Raw genomic sequence first — 24,863 nt, forward strand, 5'->3', positions numbered from 1 at the left:
CACGTGCACGTGTGCGAGACAGCCGGGTGTTCATGTACACGCGACGACAAATCACTATCGCGACGTGACACGCGCCTGACTTTCTCATTCTTATTTTAGCCCTATGAATAGTAAGGTATTTTCTATGCAAAATGTTTTAAACCTTGATATCCGTCTTTTATTTATGAACTCTTTCTTTAACAAAGATGTTGGAGAAAGAGCTAAATTTTTTAAATAAATCTTGTTTTTTATTTAATTCAAAGTGATATTATAATAAAAAAAATCATAACTTTCAAGATATGATATATTGAAGATTAATAGTGTTTATAAAAAAAATATACATAGCATTTTAATGAATTAAGAAAGGTCCAACCTAAAGATTAAAAAGTTTGTGATAACTCGACATTTTCTCGTGCATATTCACGCTGCTTAAAAAATAACAATGTTGCATCGTGAAAGACATGCGAATGTGGCGTCGATCGATACGTCTCGCTCGCAACTCGATGCGATCGTAATCGCTACTAATCCATGTCTCGCGTTTTACCGATGCCGCGCCATAACTCTTCGTTACAATGTATAGCATTGCTGGACGCGACATGCAAATTATGACTCGCATCGTTACTATATACGTTCCGCGGGGCGATCGATACGATCTCTTGCGTCGATGACGGATGTACCGGACGGATACGCGGCCGCTCAAGTCGAGAGCTCAAGTCGAGGTGCACGGACGACCTTGCCGCCTTGGGTCTCTCGGAAAAGGAAACGTACTTCTCATAATGAAACCTATCATGGCACGTACGCTGCATAGCGAGATAATGCGCCGAGCAGGCTGTGCCGACACGTAGAGACACCACGCACGCTCTGTGGGATGTAAACTTCGTGTTCACACGTACTCGTATTCGCAGATTGCCTGTTTGTAGCTGAAGACTGTGGAGGCGCGATGTTTATCGCATAGTTATAAACTGCCTAGTTATAGACTGCCTAAAACATATGTTGCTTATTAGATCAAATTCAGGATCTTTTTCCGGGAACAAAAATGTTAATTTAGCAATTGATATAGATTTGATTATGAAATAAAATTACGAAATAATTTCTTTATAATGCAACTTGAAGTTTATAGGTACTAGCTAAATAGTAAAATTAAGCTTTTAATAATCATATAATCATAGATTGTAATCCACAAAATGAATATTTTGTAATCATATTTTGTGCGTATTTTTAGACCGATTAGTTAATGTCTTCATTAAAACTAAAGTAAAAAAGCCGATAAGATTTAGATAAAGGCCGTTATCGATATCGCTTTTTATCCGAATTCTGGGAATAAGTTCTGCTTTACGAATCAATTTCAATAACATTTCTCAACGTCGCGAGATCGTGACGCATATACGCGCGTTGCGTCTCGCTTCAAGGATCGCGGCAAGATGCGTTTGCACCTAGCTAGCCGGATAAATGATGGAAATCACCATATTCATTGCATTTGTCGGCGTACCGTTGCCGAGCCGTATGCCGTATTTGGCGGTTACGTATGCTAATTCGCCGTCGCACACGATTGGCAGTCTAGGTTGAAACGGCGGCACGTATACAAGCTAAAAGGACAAGCTGCATAATGCCGCGATCTCGTTGATTCGTCTTCTCTCTCGAGTGAATTCATTTCTCCGACAAAATCGGCCGTCTCGGGCTGAAGACGCGCGACAAAATGTCCGTCTTGAAATGTTAGAAATGTTAACGAGAAGCGGCGAGAGCCGTACTTAGAATCGCGGTAAGAGGAGAGTCCGCAAAAGGGGACGGCGCGCGTCCTTCGTCGCGACGATCCTGGCAAAAGTAATGAAATAACGACGTTGCTCACCTCAACATGCACCGGATCGAACGGAAAAATGGCCTCTCTCTCACGATTATCGATTATATGACTCGTGTGATTTCCACGACGTCGCGCGTATCGTATACGATGTGCAGTAGCTGAGAGATGCGTGAATCAGAATAATACGCACGCAGATTGCGCCAGCTTCTGCAGTGATTTACTCCATGGGAAGTCAGATCGTTCTGGATCATCGGCAAGGAATGTAAGGACGACACGCGAGACGGAACGTCGATTGCCGGATTCCGATAGGATTGTGAAAGTACTTAGTCCACGTCATTACGGATTCTTCGCGACTTACGAAAATCCGAGGTTAATCGATTCTCTCACTTGCGAAACTTACATTGTAATCATGAGAATGCAGTCTATATACGTATTCTAGAACTTCTTAACTATATAAAGTTAAAACAGCGAAAGTTACAAGAGCTGTCTACGGGAATAAAGATAAAATTATTGGGAAAGAGAAAGAGGGAAGGAGAGAGATAAACGCGATATTTCTTTTTATGTTACATCTTTTTATTTGCTTATTATATTGAAAATGACTCACAATACCTGTCTATCCTAAACTCATTGTGATTGAGTCGAGCAGGATAATTTACCTCTCGAAATATTGCGATTACAAAGACCGTTTCTTCCGAATATTATACAATTGAGGTTCATAAAGGGATCGATCAAACACGCTTTTGAAAAATACGGGAATATCATGCCGGTAAGCCCGTTTAAGCCTGACATTCATCTGCTTGCTTAAACTGCTTTGCCAGTCATTGCGGTTCCCGCATCCTGCTGCAATTTTGACCTGCATGCCGTTCAGAATTTCATACGGTTCGCATGCCATATGTTCGTATGCAAATTGTCCCTTTACTATTCAGTAGGTTTCGGCACAGACGATCATAATATCGTCGATTGGATCGGCTGCATGAATCAGACGCGAAAAGCATGTCGAAGTCAATTAAAGATTTCACATGACATTTACTTACAGTTATGTTATTCAACATGTATAAAGTTAAAATAATCCATCCGAGGTTCAAATAATAATAAGAATAAAAATTTTTATTCTCGCTTATGTATCCGCAAACCCTTTCAATTTAACGCGATTCTTTCCGTGGAAATCTTCCGACTTTTCTTTGCACGTCGAGCAAAATCTGCATAATTCGCTAACAACATTGTACAAAAACGCGTGCGTAAATTAATTGGCGCCTAAGAATCCGGCACGCATCGACGGCATTTTAATTGCGTCATTGTTTCGTGAGATGCTTTTGCGCGATTAGTATATAATTTGAATAATCAAAGTGAGATTTTACTCGCAACAAGATGAACGGACAACTTATCGGTGCATATTTATCGCACAACGCATCGAATTGCGATTTAAACGGGATTAAAGGAATTTTTTATGCAACAGTATAACTGTATCTGTGACGTTGCATTCTATTGCACGCACATGTGTGTGACTTTATTATAAATGCATGTTTAGCGAATAATTTGCATTTTACTGAATAATTTACATTACTGACTTTTATACTGTTATTATCGTGATATTTTATTACGATTTCTTTATGATTTCATTGTTGTTTTTTATCATCAAATGATTTAGCAAAGTAACTTATGTTAATATAAGTCTAACAATATAAAACTAAAATATTAATATTAATCATAGAAGACATAAAGTGTAAAATATAAAAAATGTAAAATTTGAAAACAAAATGATGAGTATATTTGATTTCTTAGAATAATTACTATTATTTTGACGATTGCCGTATTTACTCAAAGTAAGATTCCATTGGGAAAGCACTGATATCTGGAAAAAAAGATTAGCTACTGTAGCAAATTTAGGGACACCTAATTTTTTTTTGCAGCGAGAGCTGTAATTTAGCAATAGTAGCAAAACCTTCTTGCAAAAAATGTTAGCCTATTTTGTAACTATTATAGTAGCTAATTCTTTTTTTCCGTGAATTATACTGAAAGAAGACGCGCGGGAGGTCGCTTCAAATTTCGCACTGTTATATGAGTCAGCAACAGGGTGATGGTAACATAGAGACCGGGGGTCGTTTTAAGTAAAGATAATGACAGTGTACACAGGAACATGCGTGCCTAATGCCGACACACGTCCTCGCGGCTACTCGCCGCTTCCTGCCTCATGTATTCAAATTAAACCACGTAACACCGTCATGGAGCTTGTATAATGGTAATGATGATGGTAAATGAGAACCATGGACGCCTTCGTTCGTTGCCGCCAGATCTCGGGAAAGCACTACGATTTCATGTGACGCATGACGATGCACTTCTTCGGACGTCGGTCGCGATAATTTGCTGCGTTCTGCCACCGCATTCGCGGCTAATAATTCATTCTAGAAATTATGCGAAAAGTTACGTATTTCGTCGATTATAATCGATGCGTCAACGTCGGTCGCGGTAATTAATCGCAAAATTTTTGATAAGATAACATTGGCGTTCTGAACCGATCCCAAATAAACGTGATTAATGTATTCAATTATCAATGTTATACGCCGTAGCGTATGACGACATGAGGAAGAGATCATTGCCCCGCGCGAAGAAACTAATCTGTCCTCGGGATCGTTTCGTGATTCCTTCGGATCTACTTTCTTTGTCCCGTCTCGTTTTTTTTTCTTTCCACGTTGAGCCTAATAAACCTCTTCCGGACCTACGTCTCGAGTTCTTCGACGATGTCGTTCAACGAGCGAGACATAATTAGTTAGGAGACGCTTAATGTAATTTTAATAACTAGATAAATAAACATAAGCATAAGCAAGGCAGGCGTAATTTGAATCCGGATGTGCCGACGATGTGCGGCTTCGATAAAACAATGTTAATGTCTCGCCATAGAGAAAAACTGCACACTTCGTCCTGTCCTTGTCGCATGAATTATGCTTGTCTCACTTCTCGTGCCGTTGCGTGCGATGCGTGCGTGCGTGCGTGCATCCATGCGTGCGTGCATGTCATGTTATTTCGTAGTTTATGCAACGTATGCTAATCCGTCGCGCGCAGTTGCGTCGACCGTTCCCCAAATAATGAATAATCAGAATCACTGACCTGTTGGCAACGTTGACTAACAACTTGACTACACTTCACAATGCTATTAAGCATAATAATCTTTGTTGTGGCATAATGTCTCTTTTAGAATTAGTGTGGATAATTTATTAAATATCCGTTAATTACTATATTTGAGACTTTTAAAATTAAATGTCATAAATATTTCTGAAAAGAAAAAAATAGTTGCGTAATATTTTTGTTCTATCTTCTTTTTGTTTATCCTCTATTATTAAGTTTGGAAGATTTTAGATTTTTTGTTAATAATAGCGTGACTTATTAGACTTGCTTCAGCTCTAACACCGATTTCTTTCTCGACGCACCTGCAATAATTTTATCATTAATTCTCAGTTCTATAGAAGGAATAAGGGAAAAGAGAGGAGGGAAAAGAGAAGAGATTTCACGCCTACTTTTTTCCCCATTATTCCATTTGTACGCACTGACTACAATATGCAAACGCTTAGATATTCAGATTGTACGTCTCCCTTACAAGTTGTTATGGCATTTCTGCCGTTCTCTCGAACGCGGCTTCAACTGCAATTAAATACGCCGTGTTTAATTATATTAAAATACTTCTAATGATTATGCACGAAGTTCTTGTAGCAGCAGGTGTTGAAAAATTGCGATGTAAAAAGCTATCTTCCTCTAATCTGACGTATCTGATAATCTAAGAAATAGAGGAGCGCGCGAGAGAAAATTTTTACATATCCTAATAATAATTAGTTTTTTTTCAATATACGAGCATATTTAATTATTATCGTGCCACTTGAAATACATCAGATTCATCATTCTTAATTTCAATTTATTACTAATTTTGGTCTTCCGGAAAGGGTCGTCATGAATTTTTATGACGGCGCTGCGCTCAAGGTTTTTAAACTGTTTTCGTTGTAGTTAATAAATTGCCTGTCGTCATGCAATGCGTACAAATTTGCAGCAAAGTTGCGAGCAGAGATATCGTCGCGTTAACTCGCGCAGCCGCTATACGAAGATTGATGGAACGCGAGTCGCGAGCACGATCGCGGCCACGAGAACGATCTTACACCCTTGTCAGCGTTATCTAGATAGAGACTCAAATTCGCCATTCAGTTGGACGCGTCGCTATTAATTAATCATATACTATTCTGCATGGCGCTCCAGTTTGAAACGAGGCAATCGCTATTAGTAAATATCTTACGACCTAACGATTTACCGATCATAATAATGCAAGCATTCCTGGCCTCTTGCCAGTGTAATTGTAGTATAAGCACAATTAGCTCATCTAACAAATAATCGCGTAATCAATTAGCCGCGTTGTGTGTATGGATCAATGCACTCGATCGCAGTCACGATCCAAGCCCTCGCGTTCTTGAGCCATACGCAATTTGTATCTTTAAAAACCTCTTTCACTTTCTTTTTACATGATGTTGTAGGTAAACAGAAAGCGGTGATGGTTAACTATTAATCTTAATAATCTTAAAATCTTTGTTTCTATTAAGTTTTCAACATTTTAATATATTTTAAAGAAAATTTTAAACAGACGGAATTGGATAAATACGCATGTATTTAACTAAAATATATATCAAAATATTTGTATATACATATAATAATTACAATATACATGTATAATAATTTATATGTAATATGCATTATATTCTATATATAACGAACGCTCTAATGATGCGTTTATATTATCCATCGTCATCGGTTAGTGATAATAGCAGCGCATGCATGTCGACACCTTTGTCAGCCGTTATTACGATGAGAACGCAAGTTTATTAGCGGACAAAACATTCGTTTATTAATTGGGGATATATGACTACGTCACGCATGACGACCCAATTTTTTCGTATCTTTAACTAAGCTTTCAATCTCTGCGAAGGCACGTGTACGTGGATAATGTTAGTGTAATGTTGGTACTGTATTATCACGTAAATCCATATATCCAGGTATAAATATAACTTCTTTAATGATCTAGATTCTAGATGCTCATTGACTGGCTGTTCGCGTTGTCTGTATTAAATTAACGTAAATATATATTCCAAGTTTACAAGTATCTGTATATTATAATATATAAAATATCCCACACACACACACACATACAGTAGTTAGTAGACGCGATATTTGAAATATATAAAATCAATTACTATACTCAATACGGATACAGATTCTTTCTCTAGATCTCGAGATTAATTGTAAGAATAAACGGCGTCATTTCTTTCAATTGTAACTTAAATTGTGATAACTTTTGAATTAAAGATATCGTAGAATAAAATATACTTGAGAAAAAGAGAGAGAAACACCAAGACTGGACTGATAGATAAGATTTAATTAATATCTTTAATTACTTATAATTACTTTATCTCTAATCTTCTAATCAATGTATTATTAATGTGTTGGCATATAAAAATAATCATTCTTTTTTCCTGTTTATTTAATAGAAAATATTCTTTGATTCTAAAACACCCGATATATGCATATATTTGCATGTAAACCTACTCGTGCATGTTCTGGATTTTCTGACGAGACGAAAGAGCAAGCCCTCCCGAGTCGGCCATTGTTTACGGCGCTTTAATTAGTCCGCTAATGTGACCAGGATAAAACTACGAATCGCTTATCTGATATGTTTCCGGCGAATCATGGGAATTATTTCTGTACATGCAAATACCAACGAAAAGGCGAATTGAGTTGTGCTTCCGGAACGATCTCATGTGTGATAAGAACGACCACGCGTGACTAAGGATAGATTTTTTTATTTACTATGCATACGATATTTTTACATTATAAAAATTATTTCAAATATTATATTATTTTACTGGAAAAGAAGGACCTAAAATATATTATTTTTAAAATTATCTTCCTTTAAAATTACGTTTTATTAAAAGGAAATGATAGAAAGGAAAACGTGTAAAGGTTTTAAAAATAACTTGAAAATAATTTCTCGTTTTCGCATTATGTCATGTGTTTAAATCATTACTTCAAGCGTGGCATTATCTCCTACAATTATCGCATTTTGCCACGATATCTCGAGCCAACCATTTATGTATAAGCGATCTACTCGTAAATGATACGGATCGGCGTTCTAAAATCGGTCACATTATAACTTTAATCGTGGATAAGTAAAACGCGAGCCGTTAACAAGTGCTTATACTTTTTCACACTCACGATACGATAGCTGCCTAATCACACGTTCCCGCTTATACGTATTTACGAACGAGCGCTAAATGTATCTGAGATTTATACACTAATATGAAGCTTACACGCGATGAGATCGAGTAACATTCCAATCACGATCAGCGGTATGGCCGGTATGTAATTGTCACGGAAAATCGAATGTTAATTATATTTGAAGAGAACAGACTTAGTAATTACAATGGGGCGCGCGCACGAAACGACGTTCCTTTGGGCGATGTTCACATTTAAGGATACCTCACGCATGTGGTGGTACATATTAGGCGACTTAACGAGTCAAGCGTGCTTAACGGCGCGTTGAGCAGTTCCTTGCGGGATTAACTGGCCGTGCCTAAACGCGTTAATATATTATTGTACCAGGCGCGTACAGAGAAAGACAGAGGTAATTAACCCTTGCAGCTTCGTAAGCAGCCATATTTTAAGGTCCACTTGCACGTGTCTCTCCGGTGACTTCTTAATCGTCCGTACGACTTCATCACGCCGGTGATTTCATTCCGACGCCCTCTTTCTTTTTTTCTTTTTAATCGCTCCGGGTGCGAGTTCGTATATAGTCGTTAGCTCACTGAGGGCAAGGGTCGAATTGTGCCGCGTTCCGAATTTATTTCCGCTTTTGCGATTCGAACAAAAGTTCCTTTCGTTAAATAAGAATAGGAAATCGATGAAACAATGCCAAAAATAAATATTTTCTTATTTATCTTTTGCGAGATTGAACTATCCGATTAACAACACCGTTTATGTGATTAATGATATTTTTGTCTTGGCTTTAATCTTTTTGGAAGGGGTAAGTCACGTTTAATCTCCCGTGGAGGTTTCATGACAGTATTGTGTGATGGCATCCGTTCTTTCGATGGTATGAGTCGTTCTGTCGATGTGGGTGATTCATAACTACATTGTGAGAATAGTAAAGGGTAGCCGAGCACTCCGAAGTGGGAAATGGCAATTATGCAAAATTTCCACGAAAAGAAATAACACACAGAACAATGGAAAATAATGGAAGGATGTTTGCGATGCTTTCGTAATTCTTACATTAATTCTTCACAAATGTTTTGTTATTTATAAATCTACTCTCATATTATTGTACTTTGTGCAGAAATTAAAGTAAATACTTTTTGATTAATTCTATATCTAGCGAGCGGTATTATATGCCTGATAATATTTTTTTGTTTAAATACGAAATATAACTTTTAAATGTACTGTAACATTATTGCACTTGACGTTATATGCACCGTTTTATTATTGAATTAAAGTGGACAAATGACTTAAGCGTCATTGGATGGAAAATGATCGTATAATTAATTTGAACTTAATTAGCTTAATTGGAAATCAATGTTGGTCACGCGACGGGACATTAATCGATAATAAAATTATTATTTTCGTCGTTCAGCATGGCATCTTAAATTTTACAGTCGCACTACATAGCAAATCTCTCTATAAAAATGTCTATTGTACAAATCTGAAATGCAGAAAGGCATTTCTTTCTTCGTAGTTCTAAAAATTGCATTGTATTATTGATTCCGCCGACCAATCTATCCGGTGTTGTAATAGCCAAACGGGCTCTCGGCCGCTTCTCGATTGATTTCTCTTTCTTTTTTCTTTCGTTTCTCGACCCAGCTTGTAACTATCGTCAACAACGAGATTTTGCTGGATCTTAATATTGATTTATCGATCGTCGACTTCCGCGAAGTATCATAAACCCTCGCCCGTTAAGGCGCGGTTAGGACCGCTCGCCGATTTACCCGATGCAGGAAAACCGCGTACATCCTTTTTTCGCTCGCGTTCGTTCCCATTGCGCTGCGAGAGTTACCGCGGCTTCTCGCGCAACAGAGAGGAAATTAATCCTAAGAACACGACTTTTTGCCGATGTGAACACCCAAGTGACCACGACGTGTTCTAAACGCGCGAGGTTCGGGTGAAGCAATTTGCGTCACTTTGGTTAATGTCCATTCATTAACTTTTACCTACACTATAGATGAAAAAGCTTGAATTTATCATAAAGTGAATTTTAGCAAACTTATAGAATAATATAATATAGAAATAATAATGTAGAGCAATATATTAAGAAATTAGAATAATAAAATTGTAATAATAGATCTATATTATTTGATGGATTTAATTATTGCGATGATTATATTGAAGTTTACATCAATATCGCCTGTCATGAAACGTGAGTTAATATATGTTCTTTCGGAGCAATATTCATTTTTTCATATCCGTGATTCGATTAGGCTAGTTAACACGTGTATAATGTTATTCCCCTTCATCTTATACTCACGATTGACTTCGGGTCGACGATTTCGCTATCGGCATGCAACTTTGACAGCATGATGTCGGAGAAAGCCGTTCCAATCTCAGCAAGGATGACAGTGTATTAGTAAAAACGACGGTAAGAGGTTCAGAGACGCTGCAAACGGGCCCCCCACGTAAAAGGGGGCCCGATTCGACGGGGATAAGAATGCCGCGCGCGCGCGCGCGCGCAAGACCCAACTCGGCGGTTCGGCGGCAGTTTATGAGTCGCAGCGAGCGCGGTCGTAAAGTTTACCATTGCGCGCATAAACCGGCGCGATAATGATTACTACTTCCGCGCGGCGTGTCCCCCTCCGCCGAGAGGAAGTCGCCGTTTCGCGGATCTCGTCGTATCTCATGATCGGCCGTCGTTGAAGCTTTTGTTCGCGATCGAAGCGGGCGGGCCCCATTGTCCAACTTCTCTCTCGGCGCTCTCTCGAAGCCCTCGCTACCTAAACTCTCTCCCGGCACGAAATGCGTGCCTACCACCGTGGTCGCTTACTTTTTTGCCCACGTAACTCTCATTTTGATCAATTTGAGTTTTTTGTCGGGGCGGCAACCGTTGACTTTACTACCGAGACCTCATCTCCACTCCTCGCCGGCTCGTCCCGTCCTTTCTTCGTCTTCCTTTCGATTCCTTCTTTCTCTCCTTTTCTCCCTCCCCCTCCCTTCTCTCGTATCCTCCTTCTCTCTTCTTTCTTCTCGTCTTCCTCACTCGCGCTCGTTGATTACCTTTCTCAGCAGTCTCGCATCTCTTTCTCTCATACGCACGCATACGTTAAATCTCATCTTCTATCCCACGTGCTCCTTCCGTCGGCATAGTGATTCACTCGCTCGCTCACGTTGAGCTTCCGTGACGTCCGGAGTCCGGAGTCACCGATAGACGGAGAGGGGTACAGTGACGGATTGTTAGCCGGGGGCGGGTCTGATAGTTGGCACTCTCCTGTCTTTAGAGCCGCAGCGGAAGTGCCTCGTACTCGTTGCGAATTTCGTGTTTCGTGTACCTATAAACGCACGAAAAGCAATGATTTCGTCTTCCGGTCGAACATTTTGCTTTACCCGCAATTAGCTTAGTATTGAGCATTAATTTCAAAGCTAATCGATTCATAAATGAACAAGCGCTTGGGCATATATAATTTAAGAATATTGAAGCAATCTGTGTAATTATATTTAATAGAAATAATTTAATATAGAGTAATATAAAAATGTAAAAACGTAGGATGTGTGTTTAATCTACCTGCTATAATATTATATTTTTTGCTAATTATTAATGTCTTGTAAACTACATATAAACTGCAAAGTGCGTTGCTTTTGCGTTCAATTGCTCGGCAAACTGATCGAAGTCTCTCGTTTGGTTAATCGTAGAATCGTACGTGACCGATCAAGTGGTCTTGTCGATTCGTGCTGTAAAGCATACCGTGAACGGAATCGTGAAGATCGCCGCGCGTTGGACATTCTCTATTCGCTACGGTGAGATACAGAAGAACACGTGTTGCGTGTACACTGCTACCGTCATACGTGAAACGATAGTTAACAGATTTCTCCAAATTAATATCTCTTTGTTTAAATAATATTATTTATATATATATGTGCAAGATGTAAATTAACATCTATTATACGTATAAAGTTATACCTATAAATTTTCTGAATTTAATATACCTAAAACACATATTTTCCTTTAAATAGCATTCATGTTTATTAATGCGAAATTTGCAATTTTTCTGAAGCGTTTTCGTTTAATTTAATACCCGGATTATTCGCAAATTATCCGCAGTGCTTCTTAGTTGGCGATAGCTGGGTCACTCGAGACTCAATGGATATTTGTTAATTTTCGAAGATTACTTGTACATTTCTTTTACATCGAAAGGGTAAAAATCTACAACTCGAAAACTGATGCTTTTTTACTGCTATTTTATACACTATATTTATATCCGGAGCGATCTCTTGATTATCCAATAGAGTACTATACGGATTAACAATACCGGCCATAGTCCTCCGAAAGATACGTCTTCCAAAGGTTAATAGTTGCGCGACAGATTTGTTAACTGTAAGAAAATACATACACAAGATCGCCGAAACGAGACTTTCCCATTATCGAGTGAGAGAATGGAGGCTGGCCTCGAAGTAACAGCAATAAGTCACGGAAAAGAGTATAGTCGATGCTCCCGGAAGTAGAGTTGGCGGCGAATGAGCTAACGGATGGACACCGCGGACTATTATTTAACTCTAATTGATGATAGCTCGCAAACTGTTCCACATTGATGGTCATCGATAATCGCTAATGATTCCGATCTCTAGCGCACTGCTGAGGGGCACCGCGAAATAATCCTCTCGGTACTCTCTATCTAGTCTATCTTCTATCGTACGCGTGAGCATCTTCAAGGCACACGCAAGCGTGCAATGATCGATATTTCGCACGAGAAGTATCGAATATTGGACACAGATATTTCGCTGTTCCTTTAACGGTACCGAATTTAAGCTTCTCACGTCTCTCACGACCTAGTTTAGTGACGAGCATATATGAATTTATTATAATGTAGTGTATGAAAAGAACAATATCTTTATTGAATTACATTATTACATTTATTTGTTACAATTTTTATAATTTACTATAATATAATATAAATTAAATTCTATTATGCGTAAAGTATATTTCGAATTTTTTATGTGTATATGGAGATATAAATGATTTTTTATTATTAATATTAAAAATGGAAAAAATATATGAATACAATGAATAACATAAAGATATTGATACTTATTGTTAACAAGACAAATCAAATAAATATTAAAGCACTTTTGAATACCATACGCGTGTTCATACATGTAGTATAGTGGACCCGCGTGTTTTCGAGGTATGAGACATGTCTTGTTTTAACTCGCCACTCATAGAATAGTGCAAGTAATCGGTTAATCGATAGATGGTCTCACGATACGTCGCCATGAGAAGCGGAATTCGCGTCGGGCAAACGAGATTGTTACGTCGTTTCTGCTATTTCGTGCGCGGGCGGGAGGAGGCGAATGACGTGTTACGGAGGTAGTTAACGGAAGAGTCCTCAGGGCTACGTACGTACGCTCAGGCCTATTGGTCTTTCTCTCTCACGATGAGAACGGAAAAAAAGGACGGACGTCGGTGGTACAAACGCACCCGCGGTGATGATTAACAGCCGGGCCCGGCGCATATCTCCCGGGCCTGACCGGAGAGGGTAATCGATTAATACACGATATCGAGTCCGCGCGTCTCTCTCGCGGCCATTGTTTGTTGTTAATTACACTGATACATCTAATCGACAAGCGAGGATCGGCTTCGACTATGATTCGGCGATTTGACCGGTCGCGGATGCGGACCCGGGCCTCCGACCCGGTTCTCTCCGAGATGTAAATGTTCCTTTAATGCAGATATCTCGGCGTCGCTGTACCGCGACGTCGAGATACCGGGCCAACGGCGGCATTGTTTGGTAACATTGTAACATTGCACCGCTCGTTTATATCTGCGGCGGGCATCGAATCCGGCATTCTAATTAATACAAGTCGACGCGTCACGGCGACCGGTTTCATTACGGACGCGAGATATGAAGCCGAGAGTCCTCGTTATGACATTTATATGCGAATGTATACTTCGCATTAATACAACGCGCGCAAATTTAGTCATACCGTTCATAACACTTTATTCGTACCTAATATTTTTTCTTAAATTAGCTCACAAGTATTATATTATCTTTAAGCGCGAAAATGAGTACTCCAGAGATTACATTGAGATTATTGACATTATTATTAATTATTTTAGTTGATGATAAATACACCGTCGATTTATATTCGTCGATTTCTCTGTATCATCAAAAGTTTTTTACGATTTGAATGCACAATTTTCACAGAAACATATGCTTTTATAAAAATGATTCAAAATTCATTGTTTGTCTGATATTTACAGACATGATTACTATGTACTTAATGATATCAAATTTTTCTATAGTATTTAATAAACGTATCTTTACACAATTAATAGTATAATCCATTCTTTATCTTATGAAAAAGCAAAAGGATCAGTAAGTTACATGTCATGAAATTTCTTTGTGAATACTAACACGTAGGCAGAATTAATACTCTTACTTATACGAGAATAATATTGATTAAATGAAAACATCGGACGGAAACTTATGATACACAGAAGTCATTGTGTACGTCGGTCAATGTTTATATCGATATATACACACATAATATACATACCATCAATAAAACTCATCGTCAGGCAGTCAAGTTTAGTGTCTGTGTAGTAGTGCTGTTGAAAACATTGTGTCAGCAGTGTGTCTTTATCGTGTTTTTAAATAATTTCGGATAAATGGCACGAAACGATTAATGATCAATCGCTGGAATGCATTGGTAAGCAAATTCTTTTTCACGTATGTTTGTTTGCGTAATTATTTACCCTTCTCCCGTTGCTATTTTATTATTAATTTATCAAAATGGTGAAATTGTTTTACACATATGTCAGAATAATCCAACGCAGAACAATCTAATTAATTTTCGAGTTTTTGCGTTTGATTGTATTATGTTGTGATACTGTGCTTTTATATATACATATAAATGTCATAGATAATACTCTATAAGATGTTAAACTGGGAAAAATATTCCTGATTTGAATCATATTTTCATAAAGCGCAACGAGTTCGTTTTAGCACCCAATTTACCTCCCACCTGCTCGAGGTTAGCTGTTAAATTGCCGGTTAATTGCGCGCGCTCGCTCGCAAGAACGAGCTGCGTTTCGTCGATGGTGCGTGGCCGGGCCCCAAGTGTCGCGTTAATTGCTGAACGTTAGGCAGGCTCCTCCCTCCCGACGTATAGGTAGATGGATGGATTACTTAACACTTGTCACGCCTCGCTAATTAACATTCAGTCATCTCCCTCTCGGAAGTGCTGCCCCTGCCCCTTCGCCGCGACGATGACGACGCGACAGGTGGAAAGTCGTTTAATATTTATCGACCATCGCTCCCGACCCCGTTGGCACCTTTGGGGCCCGATACACGCACCGGCCACGGCCCCGGCCCCGACCCCGGTTCGCTGCTCAATCAGAATTCGTGATGGCGCGCGACGCTTCACGGAAAATATTAGAATACGACGCCGTGATCGCCGATTAACGACAGATAAAACGGACGGGTGCGGGTGTCTCCTCTTTTTCTCTCTTTTTTTCCTCTGCGACTGTCAACGTTGCCTGGTCTTGACAGGTTCTACGGAATTCCAGATGCAGAACGTTTCGTCCCGTCGAATGTAATCTGCGCGTTCGATCGCGACCGGGTGTCGGAGATGTGTACATTGTTGAATGCATGCGTATACACGGTAACTAATGAACGCGCGCGCGCGCGCGCGCGCGTTCAATGCCGTGGCATTGCTTAGCTGACTCTAATATTGACGACGAGATTCTTGGAAGATTGTCGCAAGATATGTTTTGTTGGTTGGAATTTTTGTTGACCGCTTATATGGATAACGCGCATGATCGATGCAAATAAGTGTAATGAAAATTGAGTGTATTTTATTTTAGCAAATAACCGTGCGCAGATAAATGTAATATTGTCATAACTATCAAGAATTATTATTAGTCTATTAGTGAAAATACGGCGACTTCCAAGTTCCTCGTCTACTAGATCGCAAATGTTTTTTAATTCTCCTGTTAACTTAATCAAGTGCAATTTGGCTTTTAATTAAAGTATATCTTGGAAAATTACGAGAAAACTGTTTCAAATAAAATTTTTATATAATTGTAAAATGAATTTAACAATATAAAAATTTCCATATTTATAACATGCGAAATTGTGTGTAGAAAGAAATCGTATTTTCGTAAAATAATGATAGTATGGTCGCACGTTACTAAATTTGCTTGTAGAGTCGCGGAGTTAATTAACAAACTTAAACAACATTTGATACGGTCAATGCTTGAATGGTTGACAGCCTGGGAAGACCGTGTCCCATTGGCGCTAATGCCGAGGCTAATGACTATAGAAGTCGATGTCATAATTGAGAGAAAAAAGATAATGCTGGTATATCCTATATGAAGAACGACGTTAGAAGAACGGTTATGACATAATTACGCAAATACGTCGCGCGTCGTCTTATTTCACGCATCATTCATTTACCCGATGCTTCGGCCGGAAATTAGCGGTTACATGTTAACGATTATAATCGAATATATTTAATGATAATGATGAAACAATTCAATTAGCACACCTGATAAACATCATCTGTTTATAACGATAACTAGACAGATTGTTTATACAGTGGAATTAGAGGAAAGGAGTTATTTAGATCTCCGTTGAGTTTACAGAATAATTATGGAAACCGCGGATTCTCGCAAGTGGGAGGGATTTTAGTGATCCTCGATCGATATGTACGCGGTATGTACGCCACTGCAACGTGATATCTAATGAGGCTATTAACACGCTCCGCGCCGTCGAGGAAACTTGGACGGGCGTGCGTTTATGACAGCCGATGACCTACCTAGCGGCTTCCATTAGAGCCGCGTACGAGCGCCTTGAGTGAGACATTTACCGGCTCCCGCCGAGCCGATCCCTCGGCTTTAGCAGGTGCCCGGCCGGCCACCGCGCCGAGGTACCATTTAAAACTTCTTCGCTTTTACGCACTGCACTGGCTGTACGCGCGACGCGTGCCTCCGGGCCCGGTCCGATCCCGGGGCCCAAGACGCGCGACGACGCTATTAGCCGGCTTGGCGCATTAGCGGGCAACGTGCGTGAGGATCGTCGTTACGTAAGTTCCCCATTACAGCGCGAATTACAAGCGACTCTCGTGGCCGCTTAGAAATCACTTACGGTGATCGGCTTACCGGCGATCATGGTGCGGGACTCGCGGATTGGATAAATTATCGCTGGGAATTTTCTATGTACGTATGCAAATTACGAGCGGGAAGGAAAAAAAGGCAGCCGGCTCGCTTGAATAGATCCGCCGTCGCGATTGCGCCGAGATTGCGTCGATTATATCGAGTATGAATCACGATCGCATTGCAATCGTCATGGATGAACGAGCTTGTCGATGTGCGTAGCGCTAACTTCTTGTGTCATTGAGCGGATGAGAATTAAAAATCAACTGCAAAATTATCCGCGGAGGCTTCCTCTATGCGACGTGACGCGTGTAATTTAATACATATTGTTTCCTTCGATGTGAATTCACTCTCGGGACTCCCGATATATATGCATGCATTCAACCTTGTTGGCTGGACAATCCTTTCGAAATGAGATAGGAATAGAGTTATTACTCTGCCGGCAGTAAATGATAATTATTCGAAATTATGACAATTGGAAATCACGATGATAGTTCCGCGTATATCACAGCGTGTGTAATAGATCATCGAGTTTACATTTATCATGAATATTACTACCGTAAGATAAGGTAACGTTATTATGAATATTTTTTCTCTGACACTGTCTGAATAATTCCAGAACTTTATTTTAAGAAGTTTTTTTTTATATCTGTTCGAGCTTATCTTGTCTTACGTTATCATTTATCAAATGTAATTAATAATCGCGAGACTCTCTCTATGGAAATACATATTATGCGATGTTCTATCTCGATCGCAGCGGGTGCCCTTCAGTGGCCCAAAAGGCCAGCTAGTACGAACCAAATACGAATAATTAATCGCCCCACTTACGGTCGCGGAGCTATGGCTAATCGAATGCGAATGCTTTTCTGTTGCAGATTCGTGCGAACCCGTTGCGGAGCGACCTTACGGTGAGTGACTCACGATCTCAATTTCCCAGAGATTACAAGACCGTACTTACGCTACTGTAAAAATCGTCGCGGAACCTTCTATTCAGTATCTTCCGTGAAAAAAATATCCTCCCTATTACGCAGTCTGTGCGCTTCGAAACGCGTTGACTTGACTCGCCGTCTCGACTCGCGCAATTCGCTTCCATTCAGTGCCTCATTCGCCGTTGATTTCATACGGCATTGCGAAACACGATGTAACGCCGCTGGGTGCCCGTTCTCTCTCTCTCTTTCTCTCTCTCTCTCTCTCTCTCTCTCTCTCTTTTTCTTTCTTTCTCTCTCTTTATGCCTTTTTTACAGCGCGCACCGGCTCGATCGTGCGCCTATGCAAACACGTAAATTAGATCGAATTCTCGGAATAATTACCTCAAGCGGAAAGTGTCGGCGGTCGACTAGTTTTATATTGCAGACACACTAGACCTGGCAAAAAGCGGCTCAACTGTTCTCAATTGTAATAAGTAACATCCGTATTTTCATAAAAATAGTGAGAATAATTTCTAATTGGTAAAATAATTTTGACCAATTTCTCATACATTTACATACAAAATATAAGAATAATAAGCTAGTTTTTATAACGTCATTCGATATCGGATTAAAAATTCAATTCTTTATGGTTTTTGTATTTTTTTCACAAGCTTTAATTTTCGACTTTGCAAGATTGGCTTCGTTCTTCCTTCTCTTAGTACCTTCCTCCGTCGACACTTTCGTATTCAAGTTCAATGACGATGAATCCGACGAGCGAATCCAACGACGGTCGGAGAGATGTTTCGAAAAGCCGTCTATCTCTGGGCGTGATATCAAGTCGGGGGCTGTTAGGAGAGCATAAAAAGCCGCGTTGTGCATCCGGTCGCGTCTCCTCTATGCCAGAAGTCGTAAAATTCAGCGTTATGCGATTCGGGGCCTGTGTTTTGTCCCTCTTTCGAGATTATGATTATCCCAGCAGTGGCGGCAGCCACCGTGGCTAATATCACGCAATAAGCACGCCGGAGCCCAAGAAAGCAACGGTCTATCTCTCTCTCTCTTTCTCTTTCTCGTTCTCCTGCTCTCTTTCTCGCTCTGTCTCTGCCTTTGGCTTCGTTCGTCTTCGTCCCTCGGCCTTCTCTTCTTCTGTTTTCTTCCTCCGGTATATAATATGTGCCACCAAACCTGATGGTGTAAACGGTCATCCAGTGGAAACACGTGGATGGTCCAGGACGGAGGAAGAGAAGGCCATCAAACGAACCGCGCAGCCTTGCGAGGGCATTCTAACTTTTCTGAAGCGACTCCATCTTCACGGTCTATCGTACGTTTGAGAATACAGAGTCGCGGTAGTTGACTAGGTGTTGCGTCGCTGATGGTGGCGGAGTGTCCTGAGGGTCTATTGGGTTGTTCATATCTGAGGCACAAAATATCCCATGATAACAAAACGACTTCTTCTTTTGCCTATATTATATTTATTAGACTAACTTCTCTCTCTCTCTCTCTCTCTCATTGTAACTTCTCTTTTAAATAGGAAGGATATGATCTTTATTAAAAATTGTTCATAATAGAGTATTTCTAGACGAGCGGACGCCGAAGAATTCTTGTTTCGGCGGGTAGTCGAGGTGGTTGAGATTTTCGGGGGTTGCCGAATCAACAGGTTCCGGTTATGAGAGTGTAAAGCGTTTTGAATCTGACCCCTCGAGGGGCATGAATCCTTGGGCGCGAATCTCGATGTAGGAGAGAAAAAAAAGGGCGAATCTTGTCCGTGGGGGGTCGTGTCAGGCGACTGCTCTCCCGATCGGTGAAATTGCGCGCGTGTGTTACGCGCACATATGTATTAAACGTTGCGGGGGTAGTCTGCCGACCCCACGCTACGGGGGTGGCTGACAGCCGATTAGGGCAAGACGGGAGAGAAGCCGAGGGCCCCCACGGAAAACTTAAAATAACATCGCTCGATCATCCGAGTGTCTTCGCAGACAGCCGACGACGCCGTGCTTCGCCATTCAAACGTTTACCATCCCGTCATCTTCCGTTGCTTCCTGCTTTACCCTAATCTTCGCCCGCGAGTGTTCTATTTTGCGATCAACCTGTCTTCAATTAAATCGAGCTGTTTATTTACATGTTTATGATACATGTGCGATAACAACAGATCTTTCGTTAAGAGATTATATTACATAAAAGAAAATTAGTCATTTAAAATCAATCTTTTAAAGCGTATATTATTTACAAATTTACAATGAGTTCCATCAATTATCTCGTAATTTATTTATGAGACACTAGCAAAATTATAAATATATTTTTAATACTTTATATAATTTAAATATCTTATTTATTTTTTACAATTTTAAAAGATACGGTACATTTATCTATATTGGTTTTCATTTATTCGCATATGTATATGCGTAGACTTTGACATTATTAAACAAAAAGAATGTAAGATGAAACTTAGATTTTTCGCGTTCGAAAGATAAGAGAAAGATATCGCCGAAATATTTTTAAGTTGCTTTGACGTTAGTCAAAGAAAATTTACGAAACAGTCAGAGGTTGAGCACCTCTTCGATGCTCATTACAGAGCGTCCCGCCCCCGGCGGCGGATAATCAGGGTGTATGGGGGAGTGAGGGGGGCGGGGGCGGTGGGTGACCTCGCCCGGGGCCTTTACTCTCCTCTTCTTCGCCCTGCCACTTCCACGTCTCTTTACTCTGTTCTTCCTACCTGACGGAGTATGTCTTTCTCTCTCCTTCCTTCTCTCTATTCTCTCGTCTCTTTTCCTCTCGGCGGTATCCAAGTCCTTTCCTCTCGACGCTTTCGTCTACCAACTACCTGCGAAGGTGACGGAACAGCAGCTCAGTTTTACGAATTGCGATCCCGTCGGTACTTTACATTCGGTGTACATTGCTTTCATCTTCATCGCCTTACCTTCTATTGTTCTTCTTCGAAATTAGAAGAAATTAGAAGAAATTTTATCTACGTGTACCTTATGGATTTAATTATTTTACTTAGTTTTACCTTGCATAAATGACAAACTGAAATATTTATATTAATTTCTTCTTAACAATAATAATATAATATAAATTGTAATTGTTTCTTTATATAATACTAAATATAATTCCATTATTTCTCCGGGAGAAACATAGAGCCTGTATAAGATGCCGTCCGGTTGTTATATACTTGTAAAACTTTTAGAAATCGTAGAATTTATGAGAGAGATAAGTGATTAGCCAATCGCACCATATAGAATATTAGATAATTATCTAATAGCTTCACTTATATAATACGATCATTTATCTTGATTTTATCTTCATGTTATAAACATAAAAATTTATTATCACGAAATAGTTGTACAAATACAACACTTTTAACAGAGCAGCCGCGATATTGAGCGCCTCGATATTCCCGAGATAAGAAGATTAATCAATGGCGCGAGAGAGAAAGAGAGACACCAGCTATTTGGCTGCGAATAATAATGATTATGGGTAGGTACTCTCCACGAACAGGAAATGGCGTTGCTGAACGTCGGTGGAGGTAGAAGGTGAAGTTTTTTGATTCGTCTGCTACGACACAGCGAGCCGTGCGGTTGCCTTCCTTTTTCGTGGTTCATTATCTATGCAGAGTCCGGTGAAGAGAGCGCGGGTCAAACGGGACAGAAGGGAGGGAAGGAGAAAGGTCCGGGGTCAGGATTCACGAAGAATTGAGAGTTTCGGGACACGCCGCTGAATAATTGGAATCCAAACAGGGGACTCGGTGCTCCGTGCGGATTCTCAACCTGTGGATCCCACTATTATCCTTGGAAGGAACGTGTCCGCGTAAGGATTAATGCTACGGCACACACGATGTTTCGACGTATCTAAAAACTGGTATTGAATGGAAGTGCCTTGCAATCCGAGCCCGATCTAATTTGCAAAGAGCGCGCGCGAGAAGCGAGCAGACCCTCCGCGCAGGGGCATCTGTTACGGTTCTCGCAAGCGCGATCAAAGAAATTTCTTCCGCGAACACAGTAATTCCACTCGTAGAATACTGGTAGAGCCGCTCTCTCTCGTCTCCGCTCCGATCTTCTCAAAAACTGTACGCACGCTCTTCGAGCGCATTTCCGAGAAATTTTATATAACCAACCGTCGTTGCCTATTCACAGTACTCGTTCCCTCAGGTTGTCCAATACGCGATGTACTGATCTTTTCGCCGTTACGTATCGGAATGTGACGGTACTACGATGATGCTCGATCGCTCGTTTATCCCGTTACGAGTATTCTTTCTTTCCCTCGCGAACGCATCAGCCACCGACCTATCTCAAACTCGTTCGATGGGTGTGCAAGAAAATATTGATGCCACTCGCCTTAGAGACTCCTCACGCATTCTTTTGCCTTCTCTAAAATGGTCAAGAAGGCTCAACGGGCCGGGGAGGTAACGTGCGGTCAAGATTCTGCCCCGTTTAGGGATTGACGAGATTCATCGCAAATTACTGATCTCAATGACTGGCGAAACGAAGATGACTTTATACGTTAATGAACGTATATTTTATTCTGAATATGAGTTAGGAAATAAAATTTTGCTTACAGAATCGCGTTTTACATTCGCGGAGATCCGTGTAAAGTTGGAGACTGCACGGTAACACGCTTCGAGACGGCCTCGCTCATAATTTCCTCGTAATTATCCCCCCTTATCTGTGCGTGCAAATTTGCATACGCGACCGCAATCAGGCACGTAGCGCGTTATTCAGTATCTCTCAGATAGCGGCGTAGGAATGCGTGAGTTTCCGGAATCTGTTAACGAGCGAATATGAGAAACGGCGTCGTCCGTGTTATCTGGACCCATCTCCAGGGCGAGCGATGTCCATTCACCTTCGTCACCTCACGTCAGAAAACGCGTTGTGACGTAGTTCGTGGGCAGCATCCCGACACCTGCAGACGATGTTGGGTCTGCCGTCACTTTGCCGCGAAAACGGTGGCGCCATTCAGGCAATCGTCCGGCCCCATTAAAGAATCCAGACGCTACTCACGTCCCTTCTGAAAAAAAGGCAGAAAGGACAAGAAAAAGTTGATTCGACTGCCGCATTAGTTCCCACCGTAGTAATTGCCCGTGTCCTACGCAAATTCCTAGATTGCTGCACTTCCTGGAAACAGACCTAACAGAACATAGATATACGTATCCATGTTTGGTATATTTTCCCGCTTCTCGCCAGAAAAAGAGGGGGAGAAAAGGATAAAGAAAGTGCGACTGGAGCAGAGCTAGACGAACAGAGGAAAGACGCTTTTCTTCCTTCGAATATTGTTGATAGAACGGCACCACCGTTTTATCCGTGAACTAGCAGTTCGATAGAAGAAGCTTTATCGCGCAAAATTGACTGCTCGGGAGTGAGGATAAAATTTTAGTTCGTTCGATCGATTCAGGATTGCACGACATTACGTACATATCTTTCTTGAGTGTGCGAGAAAATTGAAGCTTCAACTGAATCTCGCGATGTACCTCTCTCGCTCTCTCTCTCTCTCTTTCTCTCTCTAAAGCGCTAATATTTAATTTAAATAATTGTTTTTTTAACGTAAATTATTACATTTATTGTCTTCGTCATTTTTTCCGGTTTATTATTAACAATCTCGCTCACACCAATAAGTAGGTGCGTCAGAAAGTAATGATTACCGGATAAATTTAATTTTTTTTTTTGCCCCAAATCGATCTAGTGCGTGACTATGTTGAAGAATTCTTCATCCAGATCCATTATTCTTCATTCGATTCCCGATCGCGTTCGATGTGGCCGCACCGCGTCTCGCCCGCTCTGAAGACATACCGCATTCAGATTCATGAATGAACTATGTGGCGAGCGGACGACGGCCCGACGGAAGCACTATTATTTAGCATAGCCACTTTTTCGGGTCGTCGTCGCCCCTCATAGCGGCTGCGGCGGCGGCGGCGGCGTTGTCTCTTTGTATCGTGGCGAGCCGCGAACGATGACGCTGCAAAGACGGCAGCGTTCTGATTCCCAGTGGATCTGGAGCAGGTTCGTTTCTTCACGAAGATCCCCCAACGTAACTAATGGACGCCACTTTGCCTCGCTAGGACACTTTATTATCGTAATTCGACTTCTATTAGCGCGCCGCGCCGGCTGAAATTGTTCGCCGTGTCGACGGGACTTCGCGCGTCGAGTACTTCGAAACTACGTCGATTGTATATGAACTCACACACACGCTGCGACTTATGCATTATGTTATTTGCGTAGTCACGAGCATATGTAGAAACTTCTCTCCTGCAGGGATATATTCGAAACATACATTTTCGATCTCGTCTTATGTTTTATTATATCATACGTTTTATATTTTAAAAGTTTCGCAAATTTGCATTTGAAATCTTTTTTAATACAACTTTACAGTTTTTTGGGAACAGTGCAGGTGTGTCGAAAGCGAGTAACAAGAGAATTACTCCTGCCTATAGCTCTTATGCGCGGCGAGTCTAATCGCGGCCCGATAAAAGGCAAAGTTTCATAAGCTTGCCCGTCGTAGAGCTGCCCAGAAGCAATCAAGCGAACAATGACACCGAGACTGGAAGGCAACTTCACGCACCGAGTCGCAACGCAGTGGACATTGTGCGTAGGATTAGCTTCCGGTCTGAGTCTCTCTCTTTGTGGGGCCAGGTGGACCCGAGTCCCGACTCGAGGCGCGAAAAACGGAGGGAATCGAAAAGGGAGCTCACACGAGCTGCTGCGCCGCCCCGACCGCGACGCAAAGGTCGTTACAGGCCCTTCAATGCAAGCACCCAGTGGACTTGCATCGGAAAGTCTTGCGGCGTTCGCGCCCGCTGTGTTTTGCCGCGTTA

The 24,863-nt window shown here is 41.0% G+C and overlaps 1 protein-coding gene across 2 annotated transcripts in view; it reads left to right on the forward strand.

Moving 5' to 3' along the window:
* LOC139820619 (uncharacterized) overlaps nucleotides 1–24,863 on the forward strand; it is a 124,403-nt gene that overhangs the window by 7,538 nt on the left and 92,002 nt on the right. For both annotated transcript variants that reach the window (XM_071791018.1, XM_071791017.1), the window contains exon 2: nucleotides 18,032–18,064. In XM_071791018.1, coding sequence (XP_071647119.1) covers nucleotides 18,032–18,064 — 33 coding nt within the window. The remainder of the gene's footprint in view (nucleotides 1–18,031; nucleotides 18,065–24,863) is intronic.

This window comes from Temnothorax longispinosus, chromosome 10 (genome assembly GCF_030848805.1).
Source record: "Temnothorax longispinosus isolate EJ_2023e chromosome 10, Tlon_JGU_v1, whole genome shotgun sequence".
Taxonomy (NCBI): Eukaryota; Metazoa; Arthropoda; class Insecta; order Hymenoptera; family Formicidae; genus Temnothorax; species Temnothorax longispinosus.